Below are 24,100 nucleotides of genomic sequence, written 5' to 3'. Positions count from 1 at the left end.
AACATTTATTCGTGCGTTTAAAAAATAAGAATATGGGTGAAAATATATGTACCTTTTCAAATATCGATGTGAATCTGTCGAGAAAAGAACGTGGATACGAAAATAAAGTTCATAATACTTTAGATGAAAGTTCCACGATATTGTTCCACTTCAACTACACGACAAATTGGCATGTCAACACAAACATATTACAGAAAAGAAAATTCCAATAAAAAGTATAAAGTTAATCATAGAGAATAAATTCAAATTTTTATGAAATGGATGCAAAAGTCGTGTCTTCTCCCTGGGAGATGCTACAGTTAAAATTTTTAATTAACGTTATAAGTGCACATTAGAATAATAACTCGGATATAGTTCTTCAGATATTTGGAAAATAATATTTTAACAAAATTGTATTTGACAAATCTTGAAAAACAATAATTTTTGATAAAAACAAAATTCTAAAATTTTATTATTTTATTTTTGTAACTTTCATAAAAAAATCAAAAAATTACTCTATTTAATAACTTTGTCAGCTTTATCAATAAAATATTTGTGAAAAAACCATTTTTCTATTATTAAAATAAAACTGCAATGTTAAAAACAGCAATGAATTTAATTGTGAGATATATTTTATCGGTTTTCTGTTTGGTTCTCACCTTGTAGATATTGGATAATGCGTCCAAGTCCTTTTTCGCAGCAGTGTAGTCTCCATCATCTGTGAACAAAGTAGATCGAATAAAGATAAAATTATGTTGGGGTTTCAATTCATCACCACCAATTTTGCTGTGATCAATTTTGAAGTTATGAGATTAGGACGTTCATGAAGGTGGGCCCATCAGGCCCGTGGGCCCATCAAGCCCACTCAGATACTTGGTGGAAGCCATCATAATGAAGATCGGAATCGTAATACTCGTCATCTTCAGAACAAGATTAATCGTCATTTATTTGTTGGTGTGCTCTTTGAATTTCAGAGACAATAGCTCCAAAATTAGGAATCTTGAACGTGGTGGAAGATATTGAAAGATGGAACGTGTGGCCCAGGTACTAATCTCCATACTGTGTTTCTATTCCTGGAACAAGGTTTTGATATTATTATAAACGTCGCTGTGAGAAAACACAGGCTCGGAATTTTTAGATTTGGAATTATTGAAAGTTTTGTTGAGTTTTATAATAAATCTGAACTGGCAAATGCTAATAGCTGCCCTAGGAATGATGATGGTTAAGAGATCATGTCCACTCTTATAATATTGAAATATATAAGTGTTATATATATTTTTTTAAATATTAAAAATATTTATATTCACTGACTAAATTTTGATTTTAGTCCTCTAAAAAAATTTCGTTGTTTTCTAGCGCAAAATAACTGAAATAATTGTTTTTTGATCCTTAACTTTTTATAAATTAATAGCTTATATTTGAAAAAAAAAATTAAGTAATGAAGTGATACATCCTATTGCTGTGATATTATGTTAGTGACACCTAAAAAGTCTTAAACATCCATGCAAGTAATGTCATTTATCTATTTTTTAGTTAATATGAAAAATTAAAATATAAATTTAGAATTTTAGAATTTTTTACATATATTAGAACTAAACAATTATTTCAAAAAATTATAAACATTTATATATATATATATATATATATATATATATATATATATATATATATATATATATAAAAGAATCAAAATCAAATTTCATTTTTACGTGAACTCAATATACTTAAATCTCTTTTAAACATATTCCTACTTGTTTTTGAATAAAGATGTTTCTTATTAATTTAATAATTGTCGATGAAATTAAAAATTTGTCATGCCAATTCTTTAAAATCGGTAAACAATATCCATCTAAAATTACCAACGTCGTTTATTTCACTTCATTTGAAAAAGAAAGATTCCGTTCGCTATGATGTTCATTAATAACCAAAATAAAAATATAAGTAATACATTTTCTGAATAATTTTTTTATACAAACTGAAATTTATTAAGAAATCACTTTCTTCAGTATCATATAAGTAACAAATTAACTTTAAAGATCCAGAGATTCATAGAAATAACTTCTGAACAAGCATCATTTTATTATAACATAACAATGGCACTATTTGGATACTTTTGGGCATTGTTTAGAAACAGATATAGCACTGGCCTTCCTAGTAGCAATTATATATGAGTATACTCAAAGTGCTACTTCTAAAACCATAAACCTTCAACATATCCCAAATTTTCAAGCATGATTGTGTTCATTTCTTTGGTAGAGTTTCGAAGCATAATGGTTTAAATTCTACGTTCTTAGATGTGTTTACCATAATAAATCAGACGGTCATAAACTAAATAACCATGTACCACTTCCATAAATTAATCACAGTATCCAGTATGAGGCACCAATGATTCTTCTTAAGATTACCAAAATGCTTTGAAGTTTCAATACCAAATAGTCTGAGGCAGCGTACATTCACAAAGATAATGAGCTGCACACAAAATTAACCTTGTCACGAACTATGCCACCTACCTAGAGCCTCACCAACACGAATTCTATCCCCTCGTTGGACACAGAACCTGAACTCTTGAGATGAATCGCCCTCATTGAGTTTTGAAATCGGAGCTTGGAAAACAAGTACAACTGTTGATCCCATGTTGAAAGCACCTAACTGGAGTAACAAAAGAAAAAAAGAATTAAGTTATGCAAAATGTATTGAAAACTCTTAAGGTCACAAGCTAAACTTTATGTATAATAAACAAAAGGAATCCAAATTCAACAGCACGTCGTCGACAAAACTTAATCTTAAAAGAAGACATCGCAAGTATACTGATTCAAATATTCAATCATATGATCCTCATAGATAGTTGTATAGATTTTGTATCAAGTGCAGAAGTTCCAAAAGGTAAAAGCACTTCTAACCTCATCTCCTTTCATGAGCATTCTGCCTACACCTTCACATTCATAAACCCGTTCTTCAGGAGGCTCTGAATGTAGAAACTTCTTCATTGGCCTGTTTGTATGAAGTTCAGGCTCAATGAAAAGCTGTCATGTTGAAATTTAAACTGAAGACATTAATATATAATTCAGTCAATGTAAATACAAGTCATCCCATGCCAATCGGTTATCTCTAAATATTGGGTCCCGTGGCTTCTATCATTATCCTTAAAAAGAAAAGTTGTTGGTGATCCATGAAAGCATATTTAGTGATTACTGGGAAAGAAAAATAAGATTTTAAAATCAACAGTTACTTTAGTCTTTTCCCAGAGTTGTTAACACTAAAATATAACCCTTGTTTTTTTCAATGGACATTAGAGTACAATAGTTACAAGAATGAACAAACCTCAATTGACCCAATATTTGTCGCACCAATTGCAGCAACTGCCATAAACCCTTCCTGCCACAGACCTTCAAGAACGACCTGAAGAATTTAGAGTCAATGTCGATAGGTAATTATAAAGTTTATGATTCAATTCAAATCAATCCAGAATTGAAAAATTAAATAACATCAAAGAAAAAAATAAATTTTATCATTCAAAGAACAGTGTGATGAAATTATTTATGAAGGAAACGTTAACTACTTTAGCTGATTGGCAAATATTAATGATCTTTTGACAGAATTCACTACTAGGTTATTGAATTCTTCATGAATGAGTTCATCAACAAACCATTATTGTCAACAAAATAAAAGCAAGACGATGGTAAAAGAGAGGATTAGAGAAGTCTTCAGAAGAGTTTATAGGGAGTATTAACTAGAAAGAATGCCACTCCTACTAAGAACTAAAACTCAAGACTTGATTGTTTCCCAAGAAAAATATCCACATGAGAAAAATAGGTAAATTCAGATAAAGGGCCCCTTGCACTTAGAAAATTAGTGCAACAGCATCTAGTTTATTTTCAGAAATAGATTTATTTTCAATATAAAATTAGATCAATGTGCCACCACTTAGTTTAACTCAAGCAGTGAATGTTGGGTCGGATTAATTAAGGTAGAAAAGTCTTGAAGTTCAATTTTTATTCAAATCGCCAAAATAAATATATAAATAGAAACATGACATGAGGACATTGAAAGGAAAGCTAACGGAAAAGCACAACACTCTGACATTGACCATCGCAATCAGATATGAATTACCCTCTCGTTCTCAATGTAGAGATTTCTAATTGTTCTAGTAGCACGTTCATTCAGGGGATAAAGACGGCCTGCAACATAAACAATAAACCAAACAGCAACAGATAATAAGAATACAGTAAAACTAAATAGAAATTAATTAACGTGCTTATTGTGCAGCATGATATACAATACATGCAAAATTTGAAAATCTGCAGATCTACTTCATTCTTTTCTCCCACCTGGTTCAAATAACTATTTTCATGAGTATGGGGAAGAAATAGATTGGCAGAGCTTTATAAAACAGTTATCCATGATAAATCTAGAAAGTCCACCTGTACCCATCACCAATGCAATCTAAAAGTTTTCCTAGAGGAAAATAAAAAATAAAAAAAAATGTAAAAAAATTCAACATGAAGAAGCCACATAATCATTTTATGATGAATCTTTTCTTTGCTATCTTGCATGGGATATTTTTTATGATCACAGCTGGAAATTACTTGGCTATTTTGGATAAACAGAAGATTAATAAGTGTTGTTGTCAATTTCTTAGACTGTTAAGGCTTACATGAGATGGTTTACCAGAAAAATGCCTGCGCACAAGAATGTTCCAATCAGCTGGGGAGTGTATTCGATGGTAATCTCCAGGCTTCAAGTAAACCACACAATAAAAAAGTCCTCTCTTTGGGCTGAAACGGAAAATTTAATAACGTATGAATTGTCATGCCACACGTTCAGTCTCTCTACCGATAAAAGTATAGCAGATACATTCAGGGCCAGAGTTCAATAAAAAAAAAACAACAATCAGCATTTAATGTGAAAAGGTCGCATTCTTGATAATAGACAAAAATAAGTCAATATGGATTGCATGTTCCTAAACCATGAAAGCAATTCAGACTACTCTTAAGTTTGCTTTATAATGGTAAAAATAATAAGAACCATACCGAGAGAGAAGCAGAAATCATTTCTTGAAAAGTTGACAATAAAATTGTAATTTTCAGTTAAAAAAGAAAAAAAAAATCTCATTGTATAGATTTTGCAGAATCCTAAGACTCCTCCAATTAAATAAAACACTTTTGATTTCAATTGCAGCTGCAGCAAGCTTGCTAAATCATAAAGTCTCTATCAATTGAAGTCAATAAGCCACTTTACGATAGAAACTCAAATACCTCTGAAACCTCCCAGAAGTACTCAAATAATGATCACAAATATTAATGATAAATGCATCATGAAAAAAATTAAGAGTAGATGCATGATGAAAATTTAGCAGCTAATTTGAGAGGTTGAACAGATAAATTTATCCATCTATGATTTTCTACAATAAACAGGCCCTTCCTTAACTACAATTGCTTACAACCAGATGCAGTAAACATTGGTAGCATAAGGCAATTAGAAATACTTCACCACATTACCATGATGATTTTGGGTCCCAAACTTTTGGTGAAGCCAATGAAACTCTCCACCATGACTTCTTGCTCTTCTCGGTAGTTGTTATTGACTCATTATGCTTCTCTTGCACATCACCATCTGCTGTTATTGGAAGGAAAGGGCTTGCACCAAGAAGAGAAAAAACTGAATATGAAAACCCTTTAACCTGTTCAATCATTGCCCCTGCTCCCTTCAGCTCCCCAAATCTTAAAATTGTACCGTCCACAGGACTAACCTGCAGAAAATAAGTATGGTCAAACAGGTTATGTATCAGCTGGAAATGGCACAAAGGCATTAGAGAATTTCAAATAGCTGTTACCAGTTACCAGACACTGCGGATCAACATCAATAGGCCGGGAACCTTCTTTCAAAGTGCGAACAAAAAAATCCCTTAAAGTGACATACTGGTCTAGAGGTAAACCAGCTTCTTCTAAATCTGAGGTGTCAACAATATTATAACAATTAAGAGTATTCTTACACGTATTATAGATCATATCATGAGCAAGTTCTGCCAGTTTCACGAGATGATGGTTATAGGAGCAAATAACAAGAAAATGATTGAAAGATATATAAATCATACTTGAATGAAATGCCCGAGCCCAGGATTTATAGATAACGGGCCTCAGCCAAACTGGTATTTCCTGAATAAGTAAAATCATATAAATAATACAACATGCATAATCATTTTCAAATTATAGAGATAGCTTTGACTTGATAAAAGGAGAGAGAAGTACATTAAGAAAAAATTTACTTTAAAATATGCTGCACTACTTTTATCTTGCACTCTCTTTTTTTCTGATTAGCAGTGCTGCTCTATCTCTCATCATTTATTATTTACTTTTGCTTCTTTCCCTCTACTAAAATTGCTGTTTTTCACGTATTAAAAGTCATTTTATTTCTTCATCAGGTCTCTAATGCTAAAATTACTCATAAATTCTGAATATTATTTCTCTTTCCAAATACTTACTACAGGTAACAACATAAGGCGAATAAATTTGCAAATATAAAAATATAAAGCTTCACTGATTAATAGATATAAGTATATATAAAAAAGGATATTCCAATATCACATTGACTTCTTACCACGCTTGTCAAGTATCCCCAGCATCTAGAAATTGAACGAAGGGGCAGTAATCTCAAAAATGTAGCCTAGTGTTGACAAAGCCATGGCACATGTATCAGAATCAAAACAAATATGTACTATACACACACATACAAGAACTCAAATGTTTCTTTTTTGTACTGATGTAAAAGTTTTACCTTTATATCAGGCTGGAACTCCACTTCAATTCCTTTCTCCTTCATCTCTTCAGTCTGCCACAAGGGTAATCAAATTTATTCTCTAGAGACTACGTAAACTACAAACCATTTAAGGCTAAAATTCCAATTGACCAAACAGAACCTAAAAAGGATTCTACTACTGAAGTGCAAAAATATTTCCAGCATCATGGCTGAAAACAGTGTGGAAAAGACTGAAGGCCTCACTACCAAAAAATAAGATTCAACTTCTCCCTTGTCTAGAATGTTAAAAATATATTTTTATTTTTCTTTATTTATTTTACTTTTGCAGTGACCGAAAATAACAACGGACATGTAAAAGAAGGAGGAATGTCAATGATCAATCACTGATAAGTCATAGTGCCCGATGTATCATCTTTTCTCCAGCATGTTTTGTGGAAGGAAAAAAACACCACGTTCATTTAACCGGGTGTCTGTGTGTGCCACCAAGGTTGATATTAATGCAACCATGGTTTGGAATAAAACAAAAGGCTCCTAGACAATGCAATTAGACTCTACTAGTTGATAAACCAGTAAGCATACCCCAAGCATGTGAGCCTTGGTTAAGCAGGATAAGGATATTCGGGGGGAGCTTCAGGTCCATCAGAGCCAATGTAGGCAAGTGGACAAAAATAAATGAGGCCATTGATGTTGCTAGAAGAATCAGTTTGGCGACCAAACTTTGCCTTGCCAATTAGTCTTAACACAATATAAAAATTGAATGTACCTTCTTGTCAACATAGAGTCTGCGGGCATGGAGAACGCCAAGCATAAGTATGGTAGCAACCGTCGCGCCAGGTACAAGAAAAGAATCCCCTGCACACTCTCGTAGCAAATCAAATAAGCACAACGCTTCAGAGCATGAATAATACATAGCCAATTGCAACATATTCAAAACTCCGTTCAATTTGAAAATCCACGGCAATACCTATACTACTTTCCTTGCGAAGATTATAACCATCACAATTCACAGTAAAAACATTCCCTCCCAATACATACGTAACTTATCGTAGGTCAACATTCAGCTTCCATCAACAAACCGTTTAACCAAACGTAGAAATGTATTCATCGTGCTTAAAAGTTATGACAGTTTAACTTGTGTATGGATTGAAGTAGAGAAGCAACTTAACTGACCTTGGGAATTTCCACTTCCGCCATTGATAGAAGCACGAGGTCGACGAATTTGAAACCTTTTGGTGAAGGATGAGGTGTAACGAGCGTTTTTAAAGGGATGAATGTGGTGAGGAAACACTGGGAACTTGTGTGAAAACCTATATTTCATTTTTGCAATCCGTGAAGTGGCGTAGAGTATGTTAGTGTTTGCAGAATTAGGAAGAAGAAAGCGCCACGTTAAAAAATTGCAATTCTCGATTCTGATTTATCACCAATAGTTCTGATTATCTGAACCCCTTTGGTCATTTCAATTCCAATCACAGACATTTCCTTTTAGAATAGCACAAAAATAATTTGATTCTTAACAAAGATGCAGATAAAAAAAAATATTAAATATAACATTTCTTTAAATATGTTCTTTAAAATTTCAATATATTAATACTTTTATCCTTATAATCCATGGGATTTTATTGAAAAAATACTAAATATTTATGTTGTCTTACTTTCTGTTTATGTATAACAAATAGATGTGTTGTAGTTAAAATATTCCAATAATATGAAAAATAATATATGAGAAAAAATTATTTTATAACCTTAAAAAGAAATTAAAAACTCTGCATTTGAGTTTATAAAATTTAAAAATTTATACACAATAGAAAAATAATAAAAATTTAAGAAATCACTATTAGAATAACTCTTATACTTCATATTATATTTCACTCTATGATGCGCGGATACGACATGTATATGATGCGTCAATATGTTTATTTTAGAAATAATATGATACAATACGTAATAGATACATGATATATAATAAATATATCATTGTTAGTAGCTAATATTAGTGGACAATTTAGAAATCAATTATTTTAGTAGTCAAAATATTGGTAGATAATGTTAGTAACTAATTTATAAACCAACTTATAATAAAAACTATTTTAATTATCAATTATAATTGTTTAGAACTATTTTAATTGTTAATAATTTTTAGTTTGGTATCTAAATTGGTCACTGTGTAGTGACTACATATTTGTTGTCACTGTTCAAAATTTTGTTTGCACTATATTATGACTTTATAAATTCAATATTTCATTAATAAATATCGATAAAGTATCTTAAAATATCAAAAACGGATACATATCGGACACAAATACGTAACGCAAGTGAAGGTATCTTTGCATCATAGATTCCAATGATATGCATTTTATTTTCAAATTTTCAATTATTTCTCAGGGGACTATGTTTAAATTTGTAGTAGTTATATTTTCATTTTCATTTGATCACCGCTGTCGTTGTCACAACTTAATTTAACAAAAATTCACATTTTTATTAAATATTTTTAATTTATAGTTATATTTGATTTAAAATATAACGAAAATGTTAAAAAGGAAGAATAATAACATTAATTTATAATTTTAAGAGATTAAAAACCACATAATCTTTATGTGATTTTGATTATTTTATATCATTTTTGACCTTTTAAAATTTTAAATAAATGGTGTTATTTAATACTTTTAAACTTTTCATTTTAATTTTAAACCAACTTTAACCATAAATAAAAAATATTTAATACAAATTTGAATTTTAATAAAAATAATAGTATAACATCTATATCGAAATTAAATTTCGTTTTAATATGTAGGAGAGACAAATTGTTAAGTTTTTGAAGAATTTGGGACAAAAATAAATAAAAATAACAAATATCATGACCGTATTAAATATAAAAAACTTAGACATAATATTAGTTTGACACGTGAACATTTTTGTATTTTTTTTTAAATTAAGAAAAAAAAAATTACGAAATGACATATGCTAGTTACTGTTTACAATCTGTTAATTATTTCAACGGAGTTAGCGAAAATGATAAAAATAAACAAGATTGATGAATATTATGATCAAATTAAACAAAAAAAATATGACAAAATTTTAAAAAATGAACGAATATTATGATCAAATCAGTAGTTAATCTAAGATTTTTCATCAAAATTGACATTATAATTATATTAATTACACCAACAAAACAAATTATCTTTATTAACAAATTAAAGTAGAAAGAAAAGTTTCATATCTACTTAAAAAAAAATTAAAAAAAATGATTAAATTGTATCAATTTTTAAAAATGTAGGATTAAATTGAAAAAAAAAATGGGTGACCAACTTGAAAATAAAAATCAAATAATGTTAAAATATATTAGGATGAAAACATAAAGAAATGCACATATCAAACATGTTCATTCAGTTAAGGGGTGTGTCATTATATAAATAAAGTAAAAAAATTAGTCGTGTACCAAAGTTACAAATTTATTAAGGACAAAAGTTATTAAACCCGTTTAAATTTCAGAACATTACCTAATTAAAATGTTTTCTTATAAAAAGAACATCTAAAATATAATAACGCATCAACCGACACAATAATAAACTAGGCAGCAAAAATGGAATAAGAAAAAAAAGTTTAGGAAAAAATTCTTAAGTTTGCTTTTCTATATTATTATTTTTATTTTCAAATTGAAATAATAGTTTAAAAAAAATATTTTAAAACAAAAAAGTACTTATAAGAAAATAAAATATATTTAGTTTTGTATGATTTATGATTTATCAACTAGTACTTTTTTAAAATTATACTACTGAAATAGTTAACATGTAAAAGGCAAACTAACAGAACATTAATAAAAAAGTTATAAATATATAATGTATCATATATATATATATATATATATATATATATATATATATATATTAACAATTTGACCACGGTATTATTTTTAAATTTACTTAATCTTATTTTGTTAAAGTCATGAGACATTAACTTTGACATAAATATATTATAATTTTAAATGAAATACTATTTTTAATATTTTATTCTTTAGTTTATTAATTGTGTGAATATTTAATTATTTATTTTTTGTTTTATATAATATTTAAAAATTTATTATTATTATATTAGTAATATTATGTTTTTATATTATATATTATATTATATATATATATATATATATATATATATATATATATATATATATATATATATATATATATATATATATATAACAATATATAAAGGGGATTCCCCTTTTTGTGTCCACTTTTCAAAATACCGATTTTACCCTTGAAATATAACAATTTATTAAATTTTTAAAAATTGACCGTTATTTTTACAAACTTTTTATAAAATTAAATGTCTCTGCTTTTTTTTTACTTCTTTATTTATCAATGGTTATTCTTTTATCTATTTTGATATATTTCACTTTATTTTTAATAAATATAATTTTAATATATATATATTAACTTAATAACATTATAATATTATCATCTACTAATAATATCACGCATATTTAAAAAATTCACAGGCGCGCGATAGCGTATAATCTGTATTAAAGTGACGTATGATCGAAGTTAAATTTCCCGCTATAATCCACATTGGCGCCATAAGCTAATTGCGTGAGTCCAAAGCATAGTAAAGAAACGGTTCTATAAATGAGTAACTACGGAGAGATAAATGAAATTATTACTGAAAATTGAAAGCAGGCAACAATGGAAGACGATGGTGGAGAGAGTTCGAGTTTCGTGGTCGGTATCATCGAGAACAGAGCGAAAGAGGTTTCCTAATTCTATTCTCTGATAAACATTTTTTTTGTCGTTTGCTTTTGCTTCATTTTTTCTATTCAATCTTGCAAGCTGCAAGTCGTTTGTCGTAGTCACTTATTATTTCGTTTTCAGCTAGTAATTTTTACTGTAGTTGATTGCGTGAAACTCACATAACGTCCAGGATTATACTAAGGTTATAATTGTTCCTGTTAACTTGTACGCGTTGGGAAATTCAATCAACCGTTGGAAACGCAAATATAGATATGATTTTCAAATTGCTATTCCACCACATAATAGTTATTTTGTGAAGGAGTGGGTGTATCGGAGCTTAGTTTTAATTGTATCAAAATCTGTGTATTTGTTGTTTAATTTTCTGTCCCTAATTCTTACTTGTTGTTCCGGAGTGTCTGTAAACGACCAAAATTACATGCGCCATTTGGTGATCAATTTTTGTGTGACTAAAGCTAAACGCCATTTTAATTGTTCTATTTTTTCTGGGTTCTCCGGCCATTTATTTTACGATCTTTATATATATTTTTTTTCTTTTTTTCGAAGTTTGTATTTGTAGTAATCTATCTATCAACCACTAAGCAGTTCTTTTCTCGCTTACAGTCTTCTAATATTTTTTTAACATAACAAAGAAAAAAAGTTGAATGGAACATGGTATTTGATATTAGAAAAAATGTAAAAATTCTAGATTGTAAACTCTACTGTAAAAATATATCTTCCATTAGTTAATGACCAAGGGACTTTTGGTTGAAAGGATTTTTGTACTGTGCTGAGGGACATCATAGATGTTGAAGAAGAATCAGACAGATAGGCTTTATGTTGTATTGTGTTGGTTATCAGTTATCAAATGAAAACAGGGACGCACTGGTAAGATATAACGAATGGATTAAAGCAATTTTGAGATGGTTTGAATGCATTTTTTTGTATGAACTTTTGTGTTTCAGCAAATAAATTATTTTTTTAGTGCCTAAGTGGAATCAAATCAATCATCTAACAGGTTGGATTAGCTGCTTTTGATTTGAGATCAGCTTCACTGCACCTTTCTCAATATATTGAAACTAGCAGTTCATATCAAAACACAAAGACACTACTGCATTTTTATGATCCCATAGTGATCATTCTTCCCCCAAACAAGTTAGTATCCAATTGTTCGGCTGCAGTAACAGAATTGGTTGATAGATTTTATGGTTCGGTCAAGAAGGTAATATCACCATCTCTCTTTGTCCCTACATTTTTTCTTATATACTTTAAATGAAAAACTTTGGCGCATATCTGTCTACAAAGGTCATTTTCCTTGGAGTCTTTATTTATGCAGGTAGTGCTAGCCCGTGGTTGTTTTGATGACACAAAGGTTTCATCACTTACCTTTTGTCTTTCAGTTGATTTCAGGTTTTAGGAAGTTTTAACGATATTTCTTGCTCTTACATGCACTGAAGTTCTGTGCTTTAGGGTGCTATCTTGATAAAAAACCTTGCTGCGAAGGAACCTTCAGCACTTGGTTTGGACACTTATTATAAGCAGTATTATCTGTGTCTGGCTGCTGCTGCTGCCACTTTAAAGTGGTATTTCCAATACCCAAATATTCATAAAGATTATATTGAATGATGAACTTTGATAATTAATTGATTGCAATACCTGTATTTGATACATTTAATTGTTGTTAGTTTCTTTGATTATCTCTTGACGAGAAATTAAATCTTCTCTATGGCTTGGTATGCTATTTTTTTTTTATACCCGTCCTTTTTTGTCATAATCTGAATTCATTTTCAACTCTTAATAGTATAGGACAGTTTCCACTGTTTTGACTAATGTTTAAGGAAAGTTGCATAGCATATTCTGTTTTGACTAATGTTTAGTACAAAATATTTCCATTGCATTTTCTCCCCATTTCCATACTGTTTCCACTTACTAACATATCAAAGTTACATTATAGTATTATCAACTACATAAGAAATTAATAAATGGAAATCTCTAATTTAAACTACAATGTTGTCCATTTTATGAGTGTGTGTATATATCTATCTCTCTTTGATAATTAATATTAGGATATTAGGATATTAGCCAAGAAATGCAGTGCTAGCATTGAATCGAAGCCTTTGGAAACTTCAAGCCCTAGAAAGGCATATGGATTGGAATGAAGCCAAGGCTGGGATATGAAATGGAAAAACTCATAACAAGTGTGCTTGGGATTGGGAGTTGTTCCAAAAAGTGGAGGGACTTTCAATTCCTCCCATGCTACTCAAAGCCCCAAATTTCTGTCCCTTAAAAAGGAAAGACACGCATGCTCTAATCCATTCCATTCTATTATGAATCACTCTCTCTCATCTTCTTTGAAACACTCAAACATACCCTAAGTTACCTTAGTTATGATACAGAGAGTTTCTTATCAATAATACTGTCCATTGTATTTTGGGTAACAACATTTGAATATAAAATTTAGATAAAGGAAAAACAGTGTGTTAAGACATGTTCTAGCAGACAGTAAAAATGCCAAAAGTTCCGCATATGGTATTGAGAAATTGAAATCCACATATGAAATATATTCACGAATTTTTCATAATGTAAGTAGTTGATATGATTACCACATGTTTTATGGTGTATAAAACATCAGAACACTCAAAAGATCTTTAGACTGCCAGTGGACTTGATTGGCACATACTCAGCAACTTGCTTTATTTATGAAAAAAAAAATGACGATGGACTGTTAACAACATGCAAGTGCATAACTCGTATCTCGAACCTATGGAACTATAACATGAATATATGTTCTACATATAATGAAGCGTTTAAACTTTATCCAAAACAATGTGTAATTTGAAATCAAACTATGAAAATACTTAAGTTCACTCTACGGCCTAAGTGAAAAATTGCATCATAGAAGATCCCGTACTAGATATTAATTTAATATGGTCCTAGCGAGCGTACTATATTGAATTATTAGGAATTCTGAATTTTGACTTTGATTATACACACACATTGTTGTATTCTTATTGTGCTAGAGGAGGAACTTCAAGCGCTTAAATGTTTATGCTCTGTTCATTCTTGCTCTCCAAGCTTTTGGTGGCGAGTGAATACAAACTAGTTTGAAGACTAGGGATTAATGTGTTTGTATTTACACTATTTTAGCAAGTTCTTAAATGTATACATGCACGCATATTAAATCCTTATTTTGTATCGTCCGATTGCCGGCAATTAAGTTTTGACTGTACTTGAATAGGACGGAAGCAGAAAAAGGGATTGTTGTTACGAATCACTCATTGTTGGTATGTGTTCTGTTAGGCACGATTTTTTCTTATTGATTTTTTTAAAAGTTTAATAATTACTACTAATTTTAAGTCCATATTATTGTGCTTATCTTATCACTGACATTTTCCGTCCCTTAAAGGAAATAAGGTTGTACTTACAAGAATGCTACCCACAATTTTTTTTTTTTTTTTTTTACTTAAAACTCTTCATAACTAAATATGTGGTTTTAAATATATTTAGTTTTCACACAAGATGTTTCACTGTTAACTTCCAACCATTATCTGTCATTATTATTGTTCCTTTAGACTGCGGCTAATGTTTGAACTCTTATACTTTAAGTCTTTACCTGCAAATCCTGTATCTATTTTTATATAAATTTTAATCAGCACTTAGTACATGGAAGATTGTTCTCTATCCTTTGTGTCTTTCTCTATTTCAGGTCACCTTTAACGGATCATTTGATCACATGAATATCGATGCAACTAGGTGAGTTTGCTCGCTATTTTGTGTTAATAGCTGTCCTTTACTAATGAATGCTAATGCATTAACATTCAGATTCGTAGATAGAAAAGCTAAAACGTAGAAGAAAGTAAAAGGAAAAAGAAGTTTCGGTGGCGAGTGAATACAAACTAGTTTGCTTTCCCTTAAAAGGCACTGACGCAAACCAGTAACAAACTATCTTGTTATACAGTTAACGGATTGGATCCTCAATTTAATGCATTTGGTTTCTGCTCTCAATTGTTTTCTAACTTTGTTGACTTTGGCTATTATAAAATCATTAAAAATTTTGTGGCTGGGTAAAACCTTTACAAAAAAGTTGTAGTAGTCTTAATAGCCACACACTTTAACGGTAATAATAGTAGGAACCAAAGTGATTCAAATTTGCCCCCGTAGAAACTAAAACTCGTAAGTTTACCTATGATGTTAAAACAAGTTTAGAAGGTATAAAGAACAAATGAGTAATTAAACCTTAATATTTAATAATAAATTGGAAGTGTTTCTTGTTTGACTTTCTGAAATAGTACGGACACAGTCTTGTAAATCTATACAAGGAAATGGTTACATTACATGATGAAGCTGAACAAGGAAGTATATAAAAGAAACTCCTAAGTACAAGGTAATCACATTTAATAATAGCTATATAGTTAATTTAGAAATATGTCCCTAAATCACTATAATATAAATTTCTATTTTTTAAAAACCAGTATTTGTAAGAAAAATGCTAACATGGCACCCTCTGTGGACATTCTATCATTACTATAAAGACCTTAAATACAATTTGTGCACGAATAATTTAGGGAAACTTTTCTCATCTACTGATCATACATTCAGATTTTGTAACATTCCTAAAACTGTAAACTAAATTTTAGGAATCATAAACAATGTTCAATAATTACGTTGAATGTATATGTTGACTGCTTTTAAACAGCAGATAAAATCCTAATAGGGTACTGCATCTTAGTGGTCATGGGTTAATTTTGCAGTAACCCTAATTAGTGTTGCCTTCTGTCTTGTACTAATATTTATTAAGTGTAATTCATCAGCGACTCAATAAAGAGAAAATGAGACATTCTAAAATAGAAAGTGGGACTCAGTTTTGGGGAACCTCATGAGTTATATCCAGTAAGGAGTGTGCTAAAATAGTATGATGCTACTATTTCTATTTACAATTAATCTAGGTAGATGAAATGAATATTAAAACCAATGTGGCTGATTAAGGTTCAAATTCAAATAAAATATTTTTTTCAGCGGACAGACATAGTTAATTAAAAAGGGAGATTGAACTGATAGCCACTTTCCAGGGGATTTGTTTTTATAGAATATTCTTTCTGGAGAAGTATTTTGAATATAATGTCCAATTTACTTTTCGCTGTTATCTGTTAGTCTATGCTTATGAATTTCTTGGTTAAAATTAAATGACAGCGTCCATAATTTGGAAATTATTGAGCCATTTCATTCTACCCTACTGGGAACAAGCAAACAAAAAAGAAGTCTGTTTCACATGCTCAAGACAACAAAAACTATTGGAGGGTATGTGATGATTCACGCAAGTTTCTTCATGCAGCATTAATTGTTTGACATTGTACATTTGTTTCCTTCAGGACTAGACTACTTCGTGCCAATCTGTTGCAGCCTCTAAAAGACATTGAGACAATCAATGCTCGACTTGATTGCCTAGTCAGTGTCAATCGTATTTTTTAATTCTCTTTTTGTGCTATGCCATATGCTCCATTTATTAGTTAACATGTAGATGTGTTCCTTCCTTTATTTCCTAGCCTAACAATTCTCTCTATATTTTCCACCATTTTTACAATTCCGCCCAGTAGATTTCTGTCCAGATGTTATTCTTCATTAAGCTTCAGTGCTCTAATCTGAAACTTACTAATGTGTTAATAGATACACTCATATTTGTAGTCTGGTTTTAATTTTCAAGCTTGAAAACCACCTGACAGAATTTTAACCGAGTTCTTTTGTATTTATTACTCATAACATGCCCTCTAATATTTAATTTTAGGATGAGTTGATGAGCAACGAACAACTATTTTTTGGCCTTTGTCAGATTTTGCGTAAATTTCCAAAAGAGACCGGTAATTAAGAGCAGTAGTTGAGCAGATATCACTATTTAAGTGGTTTATACATCTTTAGTTGTAACGCAGAACTGTATGGTTTCAGATAGAGTCTTATGTCACTTCTGCTTTAAGCCTAAAAAAGTTATAGCGGAGGGCTTGGCAATTGAACGGGCTAAAAAGAGTCAAGTGCTAGTATCTAGCGTAATCCTCCTTAAGACAGCCTTGGACGCCCTTCCTTTGCTATCTAAGGTACCTCTCTCTCTCATCCGCTCACACTAGAATCAGTGAGGTATTCTGAAGGATCTGAATATATAAAAGAGGTTACAGATGATCATATGTTCTGCTAAAAATATAGGTGCTCAAGGATGCGAAAAGTTCCCTTCTTTCAAATATCTACAAGTCAGTTTGTGAAAATGAGAAATATGATCTTATTAAGAAAAGGTATGCTAAGATTTTCTTCTGTATGAGTATGTGCAACAGTTACGTGTTAGATGATGAATATGTTGTTTGTAAATCCATTGTCTACTCAAGTTATAATGATGAAAAAAAAAAATGATCAGAATATTCGGATAAAATATCATGACATGAAATAGTCAACAATTCTATATTTTTACCGATAGAAATTACTTTGTCCTAATTCATTATACTTTCACATTAACAATTGGTCAATTTTTATCATAGGATAAAAATATCTATTTACAATCCATTATTTTGAATCAAGATATTTGATAAAATAAGCTTTATACCCTATATGGTCATATGCTATGAGCAAAAATATTTGCGAAGTAGTATTCTGAAAGAAAAGCTTATATGCTGTATTTAATTCTAACCAAGACAAGAGGACCAATCAGGTCATGCATTGAGGAGTTATTTTTGTTGCAGGATAGGGGAGGTTATTGATGAAGATGTACTTCATGCACGTGTTCCTTTTGTTGCATGTACTCAACAATGCTTTGCTGTTAAGGCTGGCATTGATGGCCTTTTAGATATTTCACGAAGATCATTTTGTGAAACCAGTGAAGGTTTGATCATTTTCTTACATGAGTTTTCTTTCCTGTCAGTCACCAGTATAATATTTCTCCTAATGCAGCATATCATACATGTTTTCTAAAAGAAATTGGTGTTACTTTCACAGCCATCCACAATCTTGCAAACAATTATCGAGAGGATTTTAAGTTGCCCAATTTAAAGCTTACCTTTAAAAACAGACAAGGATTTCACTTTGTAATACCACAGAAGAATATTCAAGGAAAGCTTCCAAGCAAGTTCATTCAGGTTGGGGATTGAATTTTTGTTGCTCTTTGTTGATAAGTATCCTTTTAAGAGTTATGTCTTCTAAGAACCTAATGTTCTTTTGGCCTTATATTAGGTTGTTAAACATGGCAACAATATTCATTGCTCGACTTTGGAACTAGCATCTGTGAGTAGTTTGATTATTTGTATTTCATGAACGTAAGAATTCTATTGACCTTACAATATTGATGAATTTATAAAATAGTACCGATAACTCAAATTGACAAATTGTGCTTGTTGACTATATACCTGTAATTACTTACATAAAGACTTTTTACTCTGTGTACATTAGTTTTGATGAGATCATGCTCAGGCCAACTCTTTTATCCCAAGAAGAAAATGATTACTCTAATCAAGAATTGATTTCTCGTGATAAGTCATGTGAAAAGTTTGTGTATCTCTCCCTTCATAAATATTAAATAGGGGGAGGCCCTATCAAAGTTTGTGAATGACCATGAAGAAAGGGCTATTCGCTAGTTTTTCACCACAGAATAAAATCATGAAATTCATTTACATTAGAATACATTTCTGTTCCATCTACCTTCTACAAGTTTATGGAGATTCTTTTATTATATGAGCTAGCTCTTGTAAGTTGTCCTGTTGATTAGACATTTGGCTTTTAATAGTGGAAATCATCTTCTCGTTTTTTGGTTGGCCCCAAAACGGATTTGATTCCCAAACTGGCACATATTACTCAAGCTTCTAGCTAGAAGTATGACACAAAATACTGTTGCATTTATTTGATATGATACCACACTATAAGATGTTACTTTGTTCAGAAGCTTGTTTAGGCTCTTGAAAATATCCATTTACGTTTATTTTAATCAAAATTTCAGTTGAACGCTAGGAATAAATCTGCAGCTGCAGAATGCTATACAAGAACAGAGGTTTGTCTGGAAGGTAGAACTTGACGCACTGCCATTTGCCAGTACAAATGTTCAAAAGCTTGGCATGTATTCTCTTTGTTTATTTGTGAATGACTGCATATGTTAAACTACTTGTGTTGACTTCGGCTGGTGACAAGAAAGGAAACTAGTGAAATATTACTGCATTAGTTAGAAAATTCTGGTTGTTGCATTGCATTTATGCAACAAACATAATGCAATGTTTTTGTTATCACCATGTTTTTGCTAGCATTATTTTAAAATAACTTTCATGGCACAACTTAATCCAACCTCACATGATTAAATTGATCTAGTTTAGCATGTGACTGGTGTATTAAATTAGATTGGATTTTATCTTTTGCAGATGTTATCAATTGTAAAATTAACTACAACAAAATGATATCCTGATGAACTGATGAAGATGCTATCTATTTAGTTCCTTGGACTTGCTTTATCTCATGTTTTCAAGTATTGAATTTATATCTATTGTAATAGAAGAAAAAATGCAGAACTTATGGATAACATTCGTGAAAATGTCTCTGTGTTGACACTACTTGCTGAAGTCTTGTGCTTGCTGGATATGATTGTCAATTCATTTGCTCATATGATATCAACTAAGCCCGTTGATAGATATACAAGGCCAGAATTTACAGGTAATAAATTGATCATTTCTATAATTTTTTTGTTCATCAATGAACAAATTTGTTTATTGATATTTTTCTTGGATAGAGAATGGGCCATTGGCAATTGATTCTGGTAGACACCCTATCCTGGAGAGCATACACAATGACTTTGTTGTACGTAATGAACATATCCAATAGCCACTGTAACTTATCTCCACAGGACCACATTTTTCTCCCATAGATGTATTCTGCACCATTTTTGGTAGTAATTAATCTTTTCGCATTTCAGGCCAATAATATATTTTTGTCGGAAGCCTCAAACATGGTGATTGTAATGGGCCCCAATATGTAAGAGTTTTCTTTTACATGTCTAAGGTGTACATTTAAATAAAGGATGATTAAGGACAATAAAATTCCTATGTGCTTTGCTAGGCTAGAAAATGACCTATTCATGAATCATGACCTAATGCCTCTAGCAAGAATGTAAATCTCACAATGATGAGCCATAAGCAAAAAGGATAACAACCAATGTCTACTTAATGCCTCTTATATGAGCTTGTCACTTTGAAAAATCTGATGAACTACATAAGCTGAAACTAGACTTACGTTAAAAAAAAACATGCCTGGTGTATTTTCCTTCAAACAATGTCATGAGGGGCTAGCATCAATATTAATCATCATGTCTTTCTGATGTACAGTTTGAGGCTAATTATTTATGAACTACAGCAAGAAGTACTTTCTTTTTGTATAGATATCTGCTTACATGAAGAATATCAATTTTGAGATTTATTTTCTACATTCCCTTCCCCCAGGAGTGGAAAGAGTACGTACCTTCAACAAGTTTGTCTCATAGTTATTCTTGCTCAAGTTGGATGTTATGTTCCGGCTCGTTTCTCAACTCTTAGGGTAGTTGATCGTATGTTTACAAGGATGGGCGCAGTTGATAATCTTGAATCCAACTCTAGCACGGTACAATTTCTAAACACCCGAGTAGTGAGTCAATTTGATCCTGATCATGTGGTTTAGAATTATAGATGAAGTTATATGGATATGTAGTTCATGACAGAGATGAAAGAAACAGCTTTTATCATGCAGAATGTTTCGCGGAGGTAAATGCTACACCTTTTGATCTGCTTCACTTTACATACACACAACAGGCTTCTTTTCTTTTTTCTACAAAAATTTTGATGGACGCAGGAGTCTGATTGTTATGGATGAACTTGGGAGGGCTACTTCATCCACAGATGGATTTGCAATGGCGTGGAGTTGCTGCGAGCATCTTTTGTCGCTTAAAGCGTAATTTTTCTTTCGTTTTTATCATCCATATGCACCTCTAGTATCTTAGATTGTAATTCAATCCTAAATTAAAAAAAAAAAAATCCAATTATTATGTTATAAATGAATATAATCAGAATTATTTTTTGTTAAATATAATTTTAAGTCGTTAATTTTATTGGAATGAATAATGCAATCAATTGTAATATAAAATAAAATAAAAAATATGTTTGAAACTATAAGTGAAGACGCTGGTAGAAGTTATTATTATCGTCGGACCTAAACATTAATAGAAACTTTATTTAATGTTGATTAGAATTTTCTGTTAAGTTCGTCTAATTTTATATAAAAGAAAAAAGTATTTTTTACACTAGATTATGTTGACTGGAGATTATGCTATTATTTATTAGCATTGAATTTTGTTCATATTTAAATTCATCTACAATTAATATTTTTTTTTTATTGTTACTAAGTTTCCCGTTTTAAAATCCATCTTTTTTTATATAAACTTCAACTATTGTTTGAAATACTCTGCAAACTAAGTTTAATTATTCTTTTCATCTTTGTTATCGTTTAAAAATATTAAATTGGTTTTTTAATATTTTTAAGTTTTAATTTAATTCTGATTTTTAAAAAATTGATATAATTTGATTCTTTTTGTTAAATATTTTAAAGCAAATCAATGATTTTTTATTAAAATTAATGTTATAATTATGTTAATTATATTAATAAAGTAAATCATCATTATTAACAATTTTAATTTTGATGAAAAATTCTTGATCTATTTTAAAAAGTTTAACAAAAAAGATCATATTACATTAATTTTAAAAAATCAAAACCAAATTAAAATTTTTTAATTTTAAAAATCTGTAGGATCAATTTGACATTTAAAAAAAAAAAAAAACTAAGTAATTAAACCTTTTTCTTAAGAGGTACCTGAAATCTTAAACATGTTCTTGGTTGCACGGTTTCAACTGATAAAAAAAAAAGTTGAATGGATTTGGTGTTAAATTGTTAATTGAAGGAAACCTTACAGCTGGTAAAGTTTTCATCAAACATCCAAGGAATATATCGTTGCTGTTGAACTAATCATCTTGAGTCATATTTTTTCCATCCTTCTTCAGGTATACTATATTTGCCAGTCATATGGAAAACATATCAGAGTTAGCAACTATCTATCCCAACGTGAAAATTCTTCACTTTCATGTGGACTTAAAAAACAACCACTTGGACTTCAAGGTGGTATTTCTATACTTTTTAAATAATAATAATATTAACAATCCTATTTCAGAATATAATATACTATATTTTTTAGCTAGTCAATTATTTATATAATAATATTTTTGAAGTAGTTGTAACTGTTATATTTGTTTCTCCTGTGCTTGGGACAATTGTCTGCGAGCCGAAATTCTGGTTTATTTAGTTTCAACTTTTTCGTTTTTTTCAATTTAGTTTGAGCTTAAGGAAGGAACGACACGTATCCCCCATTATGGGCTTCTGTTAGCAGAAGTGGCAGGAGTACCAAGTTCGGTTATTGAGACTGCCAGAACGATCACAAGTAGGATTGCAGAAAAGGTGTTTTGATTTTTGATTAGTTCCTTTGTGCATTTATATTCTTACATGAACGCGTACTGTGTGGTTTGATGCATTTGGTACATATCCATTGATGTTAGTTGTGGAGAAACTTGTACTAACATATTGTGTGGACTTGTTGGTGTGATTAGGAAGAGAAGAGAATGGAAGTTAACTGTATACAGCACTATTCAATCCAGAGGGTATACCATGCTGCACAGCGCTTGCTATGCCTCAAATATTGCAACCAAGATGAGGATACGATTCGCCAAGCTTTGCGGAATCTTAAAGAAACCTGTACCAACCATTGAACCCCACGTAAACCCTGGATTTACTTTTCAATAAATTCTCGTTTTCTCTATTCTTACTCATAATACTATACATTAGTTTTTTTTTTTTTTTCTGGAAATAGTCTATCCGGTAAAGGATTATATATATATATAAAATAAAATATCTATCATTCGAGTTACAAGCAATAAATTAAAGTTAAACAATATGATTAATAATATTCTAATAATTTAAATTAAATTGCAATTGGTAATTTAATTAAAACGACGTAATATCATGATTTATTTAGAGTAGAGAAAAGCTTTTAATCGTACTATAATCTAGTAAAAATATGTTAGTTTCAAAACTTTGACTTAATCACTATTGTGAATTATACCTAATTTAATATAAATATAGCATTAACTAATATAATCAAGTCGACTAAGATTATACTTAAATTGATACAACAATTACATTTTTCCCTAGTTTAGGTATATGCAGTTTTTTTATATTATATATTTATCATTATCACTTAAAGCTAACACTTTTTTCTACAAAAAAAATGATGATACAATATTAAATAATTTAAGAGTATATTATAACAATAGAATTATCTTCAAAGATAAAATAGTATTTAATAATAATAATAATAATATATAAATACTATAAGAAAATTATGCATTACAAAAATTAAGAATATAAAAGATTTAATCATCTTATTTTAAAAGAATTGTGATAGAATCTTTAAAAATTAATTAAGTTCAGTTTCGATGAATTCGAAACCTTTAATAAAATTTTGTAGTTTACCAACAAAATTATAGTTTTCAAATTATAGTTCTAATCACGCGTAAACTTATAAATTTATACTTTGCAAAAATTATAGTTTGTCACAT

The 24,100-nt window shown here is 30.2% G+C and overlaps 2 protein-coding genes and 1 long non-coding RNA gene across 3 annotated transcripts; 1 reads left to right on the top strand and 2 right to left on the bottom strand.

Annotated features, from left to right (window-relative positions):
• Positions 1-2,192: 2,192 nt before the first annotated feature.
• LOC114171250 (phosphatidylserine decarboxylase proenzyme 1, mitochondrial) lies at positions 2,193-8,199 on the bottom strand. Its single transcript, XM_028056397.1, has 12 exons — positions 7,906-8,199; positions 7,499-7,587; positions 6,754-6,807; positions 6,577-6,642; positions 6,074-6,134; positions 5,820-5,929; positions 5,478-5,728; positions 4,648-4,754; positions 4,090-4,157; positions 3,301-3,378; positions 2,880-3,002; positions 2,193-2,628 (listed from the first exon to the last, which is right to left on the bottom strand). Exons 1-12 carry the CDS (start codon positions 8,051-8,053, stop codon positions 2,470-2,472), a joined length of 1,314 nt encoding a protein of 437 aa, XP_027912198.1. The 5' UTR covers positions 8,054-8,199; the 3' UTR covers positions 2,193-2,469.
• Positions 8,200-11,364: 3,165 nt separating this feature from the next.
• On the top strand, positions 11,365-23,351 carry LOC114171470 (DNA mismatch repair protein MSH4). The gene is made up of 24 exons (XM_028056475.1): positions 11,365-11,480; positions 12,475-12,678; positions 12,793-12,828; positions 12,927-13,039; positions 14,695-14,740; positions 15,163-15,209; positions 16,647-16,754; positions 16,826-16,901; positions 17,239-17,311; positions 17,397-17,542; positions 17,649-17,734; positions 18,176-18,315; positions 18,429-18,568; positions 18,663-18,713; positions 19,423-19,486; positions 19,980-20,123; positions 20,200-20,267; positions 20,383-20,441; positions 20,906-21,062; positions 21,150-21,202; positions 21,291-21,389; positions 22,493-22,607; positions 22,821-22,943; positions 23,093-23,351. Exons 1-24 carry the CDS (start codon positions 11,415-11,417, stop codon positions 23,249-23,251), a joined length of 2,373 nt encoding a protein of 790 aa, XP_027912276.1. The 5' UTR covers positions 11,365-11,414; the 3' UTR covers positions 23,252-23,351.
• Positions 20,054-21,382, bottom strand: LOC114171487. Its single transcript, XR_003601537.1, has 3 exons — positions 21,216-21,382; positions 20,925-21,102; positions 20,054-20,341 (listed from the first exon to the last, which is right to left on the bottom strand). It is a non-coding gene; the product is annotated as an uncharacterized LOC114171487 (long non-coding RNA).
• Positions 23,352-24,100: the final 749 nt, after the last annotated feature.

Source organism: Vigna unguiculata, chromosome 2 (assembly GCF_004118075.2).
Source record: "Vigna unguiculata cultivar IT97K-499-35 chromosome 2, ASM411807v1, whole genome shotgun sequence".
Classification (NCBI taxonomy): Eukaryota; Viridiplantae; Streptophyta; class Magnoliopsida; order Fabales; family Fabaceae; genus Vigna; species Vigna unguiculata.
This window is presented reverse-complemented; position numbering and strand designations above follow the sequence as displayed.

What these genes read in the sequence shown, in the direction of transcription:
- LOC114171250 (XM_028056397.1), bottom strand. Translation starts at nt 8,053, where the DNA reads ATGAAATATAGGTTTTCACACAAGTTCCCAGTGTTTCCTCACCACATT. An exon ending in TGTGCGCAGGCATTTTTCTG is followed by an intron (nt 4,158 to 4,647) that starts GTAAACCATCTC and finishes TTTATGTTGCAG; the next exon opens with GCCGTCTTTATCCCCTGAAT. An exon ending in TGCTCATGAAAGGAGATGAG is followed by an intron (nt 2,629 to 2,879) that starts GTTAGAAGTGCT and finishes TTGTTACTCCAG; the next exon opens with TTAGGTGCTTTCAACATGGG.
- LOC114171470 (XM_028056475.1), top strand. Translation starts at nt 11,415, where the DNA reads ATGGAAGACGATGGTGGAGAGAGTTCGAGTTTCGTGGTCGGTATCATC. An exon ending in TTTATGGTTCGGTCAAGAAG is followed by an intron (nt 12,679 to 12,792) that starts GTAATATCACCA and finishes TTATTTATGCAG; the next exon opens with GTAGTGCTAGCCCGTGGTTG. An exon ending in TTGAATCCAACTCTAGCACG is followed by an intron (nt 21,063 to 21,149) that starts GTACAATTTCTA and finishes ATGGATATGTAG; the next exon opens with TTCATGACAGAGATGAAAGA.